This window comes from Eutrigla gurnardus (genome assembly GCF_963514095.1).
Source record: "Eutrigla gurnardus genome assembly, chromosome: 2".
Lineage (NCBI taxonomy): Eukaryota > Metazoa > Chordata > Actinopteri > Perciformes > Triglidae > Eutrigla > Eutrigla gurnardus.
In genome coordinates, this window is record NC_139916.1 from 2,905,965 (window position 1) to 2,918,590 (window position 12,626).

Consider the following 12,626-nt stretch of genomic DNA (forward strand, 5'->3'; position numbering starts at 1 on the left):
ATGTGGAAAGATTGTCCCCCAAAAAATGAATAATCGATGATAGACTTTACTGCATCGATGCAGAATCCTTCAACAAAGCCTTATACAATCGATTACTTCTCCCAACCCTTCTTAGAACCCAACATAAAGGGTTTCACTACAGAGAACCCCTTCTATGGTGCAATGGTTCCATCCGGGACCAGGGCTCATGTGGTCCAGCCCAACAGTCATGGTTCACAATCAACTTTCAACCATCCTTGAAGAATGAATTTTCTTTGAAAAAGGAAAGCAAAAGGGTCCAGGTAGAACCTCAGCCCTGTAGGAACTGTTATTTCTAAGAGTGTAGGCAGCATCTGTGTTTTTATGAGGGAGTTTTTCCAGATTGTAAAGCCCTCAGAGGCTTTATGACTTGTAAATTGGAGGCTATAGAAATGAAATTGAATTGAAAGAGGAAGCTCTGTAATCCCGTTGGCATGAATAATTAAAGGAACATGTCACTCTGTATATAATACGACACAGTGAATTGGCTCAGATCAGCGATGCACACGATGTGGCCAAAAGTGTGTGGACACCAGACGGCGGGAACACGTGGGATTGTTGAACATCACTTCGTTGATGTGCTTACTCTCCACAAACCTCCAGACTTAAAGGGATTTCTCTCCTTTCAGCAGAGGGGAGGTCGGGCCCCTGGCGGTGGGCTGGTGAGGCCCCTGGGTTTGAGGTCAGGGGCCTGTGTAGTCCTTCCACACTAAACTGGGATTACTGGTTCAGTTGTGTTATTTAAAATGATATTTCTCTTGTTTCCTGTCAGCTGATCAGCATTTAGACACATGCGTGTCAGAAGTCCAGAATTCACTGCATCCGATTCCCCACTAAACTGAAATATTGCTAGTTGCTAGATTCACTTCACTTTTTACACATTTTCTATTACCCCTGCAGAATGATATATTCATAGTTATGAATCTTGGAATGTTATTAAATCTTTGAGCAACATATCCATGTATGAAACACGAACTGCCTCCATAAAAACCCCAAATACGTCAAATTTTTTCTCCAAATCCAATCCTGCAGTCCTGGTCCAAGACCTCCTAGTGTCTAGACTCCTGTAAATCACGTTTCCTCAGACCGGTTCACTCCCTTCTAACCTGTGAGCCTTTAAACTGACTGGCTCCCTCGTGTCTCCGGCCTGGTTTCCTCCAAATCCTCCGGCAGGCTCGTAACGTTCAGTTGATGCCGGTTACTTATCCGCTCCTCCGTTTAATAAGAAGCCTTTTGGTGTTGGAGGCTTTGCCCGTTGAGCTGAGGAGTCTCCCGCTGCACATTTGGGAGATAACTTTCAAATCTGGAATCTTTATATTCTTTTTTTTTTTTTTTAAATCTTCACTATGATTTCTCTAATTCCACCAGCCGGGAACCCAAAACACTGACTGTTTTACTTCATGGACAATTAGGCTAGCAGTCTAGCTGCACCAACCCAGTGTATTCTCTTAAAGTGGAATTGAAGCTTTGTTACTTCGTGGACCCTCTGACTCTTCCTCCCTTCCCTCCACGGTGAAGCCACGATTGCCAATAATGCCAAGTCATAAGAACGGTTTGTTTTTTTGTGTAAGAGACCGTTATTTTCTTTTGCTTTCACTTCTGCTCCATATGGCCAATAACGTGACTTGTAATGGAACAAGTCCAGGAGAGCTCTGCTGAGGTTGCTGAAAGGCATTCTTCAGGGAAAGTGACATCACGGAGGAATGAATGTCCGATAGCTGAATAAAACCGTCGGACGGTGAACTGAGACGGGAACTGTTAGTACACATTCAGCAGGAAGTAAAGCCTTGTGTCTTTTTCATTTCAAGTCACTGTTGCACTTCCTTCAAACAAATCTAGTTGTTGTTAGTCACTTTGGATGAAAGTGTCTGCTAAATGCCCGAAATGTAAATGTAAGGCGGTGCCAGAGGAGGTTAAGAAATATTTAAATTGTGATTTAAATGAGTTCCCATAATGACATTATAACATAAAAAGGACTGTAGAAAACGGCTGCTAATTTGGCCCTTCATTAATAAGACGTATGATGATCCTCTGGTTAATATTCTGTGTGTTTGTGAGACACACGACTGAAAGTGTGACTGGAAGTTTGTCAGCTTAACTTGACGGGTTTCCCTCCCTGCAGACAGAAGAGGACTACATCCCGTATCCCAGCGTTCACGAGGTTCTCGGCCGGACCAGTCCATTCCCGCTCATCCTGCTGCCCCAGTTCGGAGGCTACTGGATCGAAGGGACCAACCACGAGTTCAAGGACCCGCCGGAGGCCGATCAGCCTCCCGGGCCGGCCGCACAGGTCAAACTGGAGACCAACAGCACGGCCAAGATCTACAGGAAGCAGTTCATGGGCAAGGTGAGGATTGGGTGTCCATTTCATCTATCTCGTATAAATCTCAAAATTTACAACCAGGTGATTTGAAGTAACTACATTTGAAATTACTGTTTCCAATTTGTAAAATGCAGCTTATTTATATTTTTTAAGATTTTTTGTCAAGTGGAAATGAAGACAGAAAAAGACAATGTTGTTTGAGGGAGGGACAAGTCCCACTCACTTTTTTAAATCATTAACTTTGAACTTTGGACCCACCCACTCTTACTGTGTCTAAAGTCAACACATCTGTCTGTCCACTCGGTGCTATTTTCACTTTCAACGTGTTGCATGTAAGCATGAATAGATCCTCTGAATCGGTCACAGAATCAATATTTTAGCTTTTTAATATTTCCAATCATGGAATCTGACAGGAGCCGACCACTTTACAACATGTAACCATATTTCTTTCTCATGTTATAGCCAGATAAAAGTATCAAACCACGTCAAAATGAATCAGAATATTGGAAATGACATCTAATCTGTTAAAATATATATATTTTAAATATATACACACACAAGTACACACACACACACAAAGTGAGTAATAATGCTGATGTCAGCATATAATCCCACTGTAAACCCGAGCAGTCCAAAATAAGTTGTTTAAAACTAATTTACCGTCTTCCTCCCTCGAGGGCTCTTTGTAACGTTCCTGAATTAGAAGTCTCATGTATTCCAGCGTTCTGTCAGCCGCTGCTTCAGTCTCTTCTCTTCCCAGGAACACTTTAACTACTACACCATGGATGCAGCTCTGGGCCACCTGGTCTTCTCCATGAAGTACGACGTCATCGGGGATCAGGAGCATCTCCGCCTGATGCTCCGGTACGTTCCTCTTTCTTTATCATAACATACTTATAGAATTCATTATAATCTGCCTATAGCACAGTGTAATTATAGTTAAATGCAGTCCTAAATAATGCTTTATAACAATACTTATAACACATAATCGAGCATGGTATAATGAATTATGTGGTCATGTGTCATAATACGTCATAACTGTTGGTCACTCGCTGTCACTGTGTTTTTCAAATAGTGTATTATACTTCCCAAAGTTGAAAAAAAAAAAAAATTATTAATTAATATAAGTGGTCATTGTTTGCTTTAAATTAACTTAAAAAAAACCCCACAATGTTTTGTGTTCTTGCGCAGATTTAATGGTGAAACAATGACCACTTAGATACATTTTTAAATGGATTATAATCCATTATAACAGGGATTATAATGCATTATAAAAAAGATTCTTATGTATCACAACTATGTGAATAATAAAACAAACAAAAAAACTATGATATTTGACCTTATGTCATCATAAAATCCCTTATAATGTGTTGTGAGTTTGAATGAATATTTATGAATGCTTATAACTACATTACTAACATGTTTATGATGCATAGAAAGTGTAACAGTTACAGATTTGGAAAAGTTCACCAACAGAGATTTTTGTCATTTATGTTTTGGGAGTTGTGTAATGTTGTGAGTATAAATAGAAGTGTTAAAATGTAAATGTAGCCTCGGAGTCATCGACCATTGTAGGTAAAAGCATAAACGAATCCCACGCACTCGCTCGCCCAAAATCCTCCCTCACATCCGGCCAAAGACAGAAGAGGCTCAGCTCGACCCGACGAACGGCTGAGGATTCATTTAGCTCCACTTCACGTTTTTAGAACCTGATGATTGTTGGAGTTTCAGAGTGAGTGTAGCGAGGTCACGGTAACACCAGATTGCATGATAATGGAGGCAGATTCACCACGGAAAATGCTTTTCTCTCTGGCTGACTTTTTAACGTGTTCAGCTTTTTGATAAGAGAAACCAAAAAGGAGGCTTGAGTATCGCGCTCAGAGGCTGAATACATATCCAGACATATTCAGACCAGCAACATTTGTGGACGGGCATTAACATTTCACATTAACATAACTCATAATAAAAAGCCATTCGTTTTCCCGTTTTTTGGAGGATTTTTCACGTTATTTCAACTCCTTCCAGATTTGTTTCATGATTAGGAAAATACCTCGTTTAAAATATTCATTTTCATAAGCGGAAACGCCTTTTCGGGTCCTTTTTTAACTGATTCATCTGAAGTGAATCTAAAGGTGCAGCAGGATCGGACAAAGAGGGAATATATATTTCATTTTTAACACGCGGCCGTCATTATCGAGGCAGCTCATTAATACAACTGGTTTCATTTGGATTTCTTTATTGTCTTTTTCAAAGTAAAAAACAAACCAAAGCAGCCTGAAACGTTCGTTGGTGGAAGCATCGAGTGGAAGTGATTCACGTCCGACGTTAACAAATTCAATGAACTTTCCGGAGCCTTCTGCTGCAGTGCAACCCCAATCCCAAACGCCCGCGAGTAATGATTATTTTTTGAGAATAATTACAAAGTAATTAAATGGAAAGGTTGGTGAATGCCAAACTTCAAAGGAAGAGAAACAGTGAAGCAGCAGGAGGATCCGCTTGGACGTTGAGTATTTTTTACTTGTTTTTCAGCACAAAGCTAAAAACGCACCACGACGTGATTCCCATTTCCTGCCTCACCGAGTTCCCCAACGTGGTGCAGATGGCCAAGGTACTTCCTATCACACACAACGTAGAGTAAACGTACTTCAGCATGTACTCAGAATGCTGAGTGTGCTTTTTTATCCCACCCAGCTGGTTTGTGAGGAAGTCAACGTGGACCGGTTCTATCCCGTCCTCTACCCGAAGGTAGGCAAACTTTCTGTCCCACCGCCCGCCGGCGCCATGGCAGCGTAAACGTGACGGGGAAATCTGTGTTTGCAGGCGTCGAGGCTCATCGTCACCTTCGACGAGCACGTGATCAGCAACAACTTCAAGTTCGGGGTTATTTATCAGAAGTTCGGCCAGGTGAGTGTGTGTGTTCTCGTCTTTCTGCATGTGTGGGGCCCAGGAGCGTAGTCACATGGTGGGGTCCAAAATGTTGGACCAATTCAACAAGATGAGTTCAAGACACTACCCTAGTGCCTCTCATTAAAAAGGCCCAGAATAATAGAAACATCTGTTTTGTTTTGTGTGTGTGTTTGTGTGTGTCGATTTTGCTCTACTGCCCCCATCAGGATTTGATAGGTAATGCTGTGTGTGTGTGTGTGTGTGTGTGTGTGTAAAAAGTGTGTATCTGTCAGCCAATGCAATATCAGGTGGTCGAGTTTTTTTTTCAAACATTTCTGACCCCTGGAAACGGTGGTACCAACATGTGACCTAAAAACTGATGGACCCCACAACACACAAATACAAGACGGTGTGTGTGGTCTTTTCTTCTTGTCCTCCTGATGAACTCTCCCTAACAGACGACGGAGGAGGAGCTGTTTGGAAACATGGAGGAGAGTCCCTCCTTCATTGAGTTCCTGGACGTTCTCGGCCACAAGATCGAACTCCACGACTTTAAAGGGTTCGGACACGTTTTTCACTTAAACCTGCTTTTTCTTGATTCTCGGTTCATGTCGCTCCACCTCGCCCTCCTGTAGATGAATCCTGGAAGAAGCAGAGTATGCCTGACATTCATTCTTTTTATTCATCTTGTCCTTCTTCTCCTCCTCCTTCTTCTTCTTCTCCTCCTCCTCCTCCTCCTCCTCCTTCTCCTCCTCCTCGTCCTTCTTCTACTTCTCCTCCTCCTTCTTCTTCTTCTCCTCCTCCTCCTTCTCCTCCTCCTCTCCAGGTTTCGCGGTGGGCTGGACGTGGCTCACGGGCAGACAGGGACGGAGTCCATCTACACAAATTTCCACAATAAGGAGATCATGTTCCACGTGTCGACCAAGCTGCCGTACACGGAGGGAGACTCTCAGCAGGTACAGTGACATCATCAGCAGCAGCAGCAGCGTCGCCTTCGAAGCCTCGTCACTCCTCCAGGCGTCGGACTGTCACATCCAGATTTTGAAGTCATCTAAGTTGATTTTGATGAGAGGAATCAAACTAAAATCAGTGGTTAAAGGGTTAGTTCGTCATTTTCACGTTCTTCCTGAGAGTAAGAAATATTCTGGAATATTGATGCCACGTTCATGTGTGGACGGTAAATACGTAGATATTGCCGGCTCAATTTAAACAAACATTGACTCCGTCTACAGGAAACCAAATCTTTCAACCACCGTCCTCACTCACTCACATGTTTAATTAGTCTAAACTAAAACCAAAATGTAAAAATACCACATGGGAGTATTTTTTTTTTCTTTCTTTTTTGTAAAGATTCATTTCAGTTTACAAAATCACAGATTTGCCTCAGAGGGCTTCACAATCTGTCCCCGACCAATGTGCATATTAAATACACAAGATACACAACAACATGATGCATAACATGAGCTATTAAGCTTTTAACAGACAAGAAAACTGGTATTTATTTCCCAAAACAACCCAAAGATCAATTTTTAACAGAAGAAAAAAAAAGAAAAATATATATTTTTTTCTCAAACATCGCAAGCACAGAACAAACAATTTTTTTTATTTTTTTTAGATTTGCAGGTTTGACGTCCTCTAAAAGTATTGTTTTTATTGATTTGCATTGCATTGCTCTCCGCCGGTGTTGAACACTTCCATCTCCGTCCACAGCTGCTCTTAAACGCTTTGAGTTTGAACTTTGTTGCCACGGTAACCCGGCACAGACGGTCCAAGAAACAGGATGTAAACAACACCCACATGGGATGATTCATGGAGGGGGGGGGGGAGGGGTGCAACCGTGGGTAACAGCATTATTTCAGGAGGGAGGATTAATCCCACTGCACGTTATCGAATTTGATTTGTTTCAGCGTTGACAGATGTTTCAGCGTGTCTTGATCTGGCGCCGCCACTCGGCAAGTTTTTTTTTAAAGTGACGGCGATGATGCTCAAGTTTGGTGTGTGTGTATGTGTGTGTGTGTAAATATTAAAGCCGACAGCTTATAAGCTCAGGGATGATGCAGCAGCAGCCTGTCTGTCTGCCCTACCTCCGCAGACGCACACATCCTGTCTCACTCTTTAATATGTCTTTTATCACACATAACTCCAGTTCCATCAGCAGCGATATCACACACTTGAAGTTGCATTTCTTTCTATCAAATTGGGATTTCTCTTCTTCTCGTCTCTTATTTTGCAGTGAAACTTATTTGCTGATATCTTACGATTAGGAAGGTAATAAAGAGCTTGTTGTTTATGAAAGGTCGGGCTTTTGTAAATATTTGATACGTTTGTGTACGATGTAGTTAATATTTCATGGTCTCGAGTTGCAAACAGATGCTTCATTGTTCTTTAACAGACGTGTGCTGTCACGTCTCCAACTGCTAACTGGAGGAGAATCATCGTCTCTAAATCCCAGAGTCAATGTTTGCCGTGTGATAGTGAGCACACAGTTGCTCAAGTTGCAGCAGCCGACAGGTGTGAAGTGGAGTTGATGAATGTGCTTTAGAGAGTTAAAGAGCCCGATCAGCTGGTTGATGTTGACTGAAGAGAGAGATCCGGGTCTGACATATTCCACTGATTTCTGTTAACTCAAACTAAAAACCTGATATATGTGCTTCCATAACAGGTTGTGGAATGATTTGGGTTGTAAAGATAGAAATCTATTTACATTTTGGAAGGCTGAGCAGAATTTATATATTTTTCAACCCCAATTACTGCAAAGTCCTGATTGCACATATTTCATTTTTTAATTTGATGAATTTTCCCGAGAAGGAGAAGAAGCCACGTCTTCTTATCGGAGAGTTCGAGGTGATAACGGAGATTCCAGCAGAGGAAGGTGTTTCCCGTTCTTGGCAGGACTTAAGTCGTTTTTTAAAATTTTTTATATTGCTTGGAATGTAAAACTTGGTCACAGTCACTCCATCCTCCAAGTGCACAAGTGTCCTTTTGGCAACGTTATATTTTTCTGGCAGAAACGGGAGAATTCAGCGGAGAGGATTTGGGTCTCTGACAGCGGAGCCATCTGCACGCTCGTAAAAAGCTTTTTGCTTGACTTTGCGGCGCCTCCTCCGCTGCTGTTCAGCTTCATTAATCGCCATCAACAGCTTTCCAGCGCTCAGGCCAAAGAACGGTCTGCCCTCATAATGATAGGAATAATTTATTGTTAATTATAAAGTTTAGAATAATGGGAGCGCCACATTCTCCGGCGTTCACCCACATGCAGGTTAGTTGATCCCTCTAAATCACCCGTAGGTGTGAAGAAGAAGAATGTATTATTATTATTATTATTATTATTTATTCTTATTATTAGAATAAGGATAACAGTTGGTGTTATTATTAATATGATTTAGAGTTTTTATTTGTATACATTTTTCATACAAGTAACTCAGCATCAAGCACTTTACAATAAAGGAAGATTTACATAGAATGAACATTAAAATCAATCAATCAATCTTTATTCCAGACACAGGGGCGGTCCATAGAAGATACATAAAAAAGACATACAGACATATAAAACTAGTAACTTGAGATGTATTAAATGCAAAATAGGATAATCTATAGTGAAAATATGGAGCTTGAAGTCAGAAAAATCAATCAATTAGTGTTTCAGTGTGTTGAACACTGAATAACAAGACTCTGAATGGAAGTCCTCCTCGCTGCCGGCAGTGTATTTATTACATTTGTTTTTATTAATTTTAATTGTATTTTCTATTATTTTTATACATTTATTTATTTATTTTCATTTTATGTTTATATATTTTATTTATATTTATTTAATTTTTATATTTTTATTTATATTTATTGTATTTTTTTATATATTTTATTTATATTTATTTTATTTTTATATATTTTATATAAAATTAAATATTTATTTTACTTATATCTATTTTACATATTTTATTTATATTTATTCATATTCATTTCCCATTTAATCCTCCCTGTAGCGAGCTGCAGTCTGACATGTTCCTGCCTGTTGTGGGTTTGCTGTTTGTCGTCCAGCTGCAGAGGAAGAGGCACATCGGCAACGACATCGTGGCCATCGTGTTCCAGGAGGAGAACACGCCCTTCGTGCCCGACATGATCCAGTCCAACTTCCTGCACGCGTACGCCGTGGTGCAGGTGGAGAACGCGTGCACGGACGACGTCACCTACAAGGTCAGACCCCGGAGACGGCTAATGCATCGGGAAAAAAACATTTCAGGTTCCCTCATTCAACATTCATATCCTGCTCTCTCTCCTCAGGTGTCGGTGACGGCGCGGGACGACGTTCCTTTCTTTGGGCCGGCGCTGCCCGACCCCGCCATCTTTAAGAAGGTCAGCAGTTCAACTCCCCTTTACAAGCTGACGTCAGGAACCTTCATCATCCTCATCCTCGTCTTCATTTCCTTCTCTATGTGTTCAACCGTCCTCAGGGGCCCGACTTCCGAGAGTTCCTCTTCACCAAGCTCATCAACGCCGAGTACGCCTGCTACAAGGCCGAAAAGTTCGCCAAGCTGGAGGTGTGTGTGTGTGTGTGTGTGTGTGTGTGTGTGTGTGTGTGTGTGTGTGTGTGTGTGTGTGTGTGTGTGTGTGTGTGTGTGTGTGTGTGTGTGTGTGTGTGTGTGTGTGTGTGTGTGTGTGTGTGTGTGTGTGTGGATAGCAAGCGATTTCTTTCTTTCTTTCAAAAGGAAAATGATAAATATAAAAAGGATAGGAAGAAGCTTGTCAAGTCCTACCTCCAGTCTTCACCATTATGCAAATGCAAAATCCAATAAAATATAATAAATGTCATCGAGCTGTTCCCTCGGCATCAGTGTTTCCTCAATATAAAAAATGATGAAACTCACTTGTGGACCGTTGTTGATGTTGTCGTTGACATTGTCCTTGTTGTCATTGTCGTTGTTGTTGTTGTCATTGCCGTTGTTGTTGTTGTCGTTGACATTGTCGTTGACGTTGCTGTTGCCGTTGTTGTTGTTGTCGTTGACGTTGACGTAGACGTTGTCGTTGTCGTTGCTGTTGCCGTTGATGTTGACGTTACCGTTGCCGTTGCCGTCTGTCAGGAGCGAACGCGTTCGGCCCTGCTGGAGACCCTGTACGAGGAGATCCACGTCAACAGCCAGTCCATGATGGGTCTGGGCGGCGACGACGACAAGCTGGAGAACGGCGCCGCCGGCGGGGGAGGAGGCTTCTTTGAATCGTTTAAGGTACACACACACACACACACACACACACACACACACACACACATCCCTCCCTTTTGATGACCATTAATCTGCACATGCATGAAAGAGGATGGCTCTGACTGTGGTAACTTTGAGGATGATCCCCCCTTCCTCCTCCCCCTCCTCCCCCCCCTCCTCCTGGCTGGGATTCTGGGTATTCACACATGAGAAAACAAAGCAGAGAGAATTCTGTAGTATCTCAAAGGACCAGTCCTCTGTGGCGTTGAGATTCCCTCCTCACTCTGAGCTGAGCTCTGTGTGGGTTTCTGAGGCTCTTCCTCTCCGACTGCCGTGATTCATCAAATGACCATTGGGGCGGCGGAGCGCGGGCCTCTGGGGTTCGCCGAGGCTCGCCGCTGACGGAGCTGTGATTGTGTGTGTGTGTGTGTGTGTAACGAGCCCTCATTAGGAAGCTGATGATGCCAGTTTGCACGTCTCTGCATGGGCAGCGTTCCCTCTCTGGTCCTCGGCCATATTTCCTGTACTTCCTCTGTCTTTACATTAATTTATCCTCCACACAGAAACGCTGTGTAAACCTCTTCACCTCGCTGCTGCTTCTCTCTCTTTTATCCCTCCACAAGTTAATATTTCCCACTCTGTCTAACCGTCTTCCTTTTGTCATGCTGCGACTCATCTTCCCCTCCCATGACATAAAAACCCCCCGTCGTATACTTTAGATTAGAGATGCGGCTTCATCCTCCTCCGCCTCTGTGAACCTCTCCCCTCCTGCCTGTTGACCTCTACTGCCCCTATGTGTTCACCAACAGTCCTGCATACACACAAGCCATTATAAGGTCACGTGCACATACAAATTCTCACATATACACACATTTATTCAAAAAATATTCACATATATGAAGACGTATGAGACCATATGACATGTTACAGAATAAAGGACCAGTTGCATGAACATTTGGATGTAGATATATGAGTGACAAGCCTTTTTTCACAGCAGACATTCTGATAGGCATAGTAGGATATATACATATATATATGATATGATGGTTTTGAAAGAGCCGGTCGGTGAGCTGCGTCTCGGCGTCCTCTCGGATCCTCTGACCGGCATCTCCTCGTTTCTCTCTGTAGCGGGTCATCCGCAGCAGAAGCCAGTCTATGGACGCCATGGGCCTCAGTAACAAGAAGTCACACACAGTCTCCACTAGTCACAGCGGCAGCTTTACCCACAATCCCGCAGAGAGCCCCAAAGCCCCAGGGATTGTAAGTAGACCTGTTTTGGTTCACACGATGCCCATTTCAACACAGATATTCAGGGTAGGGTACACGCTCAACCTCGTTCACGGGATAGAAACCACAGGTTACTCCAGCTCTTCTCATCGAAGCCACGTTCATTTACATTCAGTAGCTTTCATTCATTGTTTTTCATTGACATCATGTTCCTGCTACAGCGAGGGTTGGTAATGTGGAGGGATTACAAAAGAGCGAACGAGGTTTTAAGCATCGTCCGAAGCCCAGTCGGTGTCGCCAACTCTTTTCCGGAAGCTGCAAAAGGCGCTAAATGTAGTGAAGATATTTAGCACTGACATCCCGTCCCTCTGAAGCCACGCCCCCAAAATGATCATTATCGTCAAATTATCATGATTTCATATTATTGCACACACATGGATGTAGAAATGTGACAGATCTCATTATTTATTATTTATTCATTATTTAAGTATTTTTCAGAGCATTCGATGGTGACAGTGTATTAGGGCAACTGTCGGGGGGGAAAAAAACGGAACCAACAACCATAAGGACTTTAACGAGGTGTTCATCGTCACAACTTGTGACATATAAATTAGAAAAATAAATGCTGTGGGCCATGGAAGTTAGCTAGCATCAATGCCAGTTGTTAGCATCGTAAATATAATACTTTATAAACTTTTTCGACTTTTTTCTTGTAAATTTGCAACTTTAAAATCTCATAAATTTGCCACGTTCTAAACTCGTAAATTAGCGATTTTACAATCTTGTAAATTTGCCACTTTATAAACTGGTTAATTTGCGATTTTACAATCTTGTAAATTTGCCACATTCTAAACTCGGAAATTTGCGATTTTACAATCTTGTAAATTTGCCACATTCTAAACTCGGGAATTTGCGATTTTACAATCTTGTAAATTTGCAACTTTATAAACTTTACAATCTTGTACACATTTTTAAAA

At 42.2% G+C, this 12,626-nt stretch overlaps 1 protein-coding gene across 10 annotated transcripts in view; it reads left to right on the top strand.

Annotated features, from left to right (window-relative positions):
• rap1gapb (RAP1 GTPase activating protein b) overlaps window positions 1–12,626 on the top strand; it is a 55,267-nt gene that overhangs the window by 35,736 nt on the left and 6,905 nt on the right. For 8 of the 10 annotated variants that reach the window (XM_084033488.1, XM_084033492.1, XM_084033494.1 and 5 more), the window contains 12 exons: window positions 2,141–2,365; window positions 3,102–3,205; window positions 4,871–4,949; window positions 5,033–5,086; window positions 5,162–5,245; window positions 5,686–5,786; window positions 6,054–6,183; window positions 9,263–9,418; window positions 9,506–9,577; window positions 9,676–9,762; window positions 10,303–10,446; window positions 11,551–11,682. In XM_084033488.1, coding sequence (XP_083889614.1) covers window positions 2,141–2,365; window positions 3,102–3,205; window positions 4,871–4,949; window positions 5,033–5,086; window positions 5,162–5,245; window positions 5,686–5,786; window positions 6,054–6,183; window positions 9,263–9,418; window positions 9,506–9,577; window positions 9,676–9,762; window positions 10,303–10,446; window positions 11,551–11,682 — 1,368 coding nt within the window. The remainder of the gene's footprint in view (window positions 1–2,140; window positions 2,366–3,101; window positions 3,206–4,870; window positions 4,950–5,032; window positions 5,087–5,161; window positions 5,246–5,685; window positions 5,787–6,053; window positions 6,184–9,262; window positions 9,419–9,505; window positions 9,578–9,675; window positions 9,763–10,302; window positions 10,447–11,550; window positions 11,683–12,626) is intronic. The other 2 variants (XM_084033495.1, XM_084033497.1) reach the window with 1 other exon arrangement.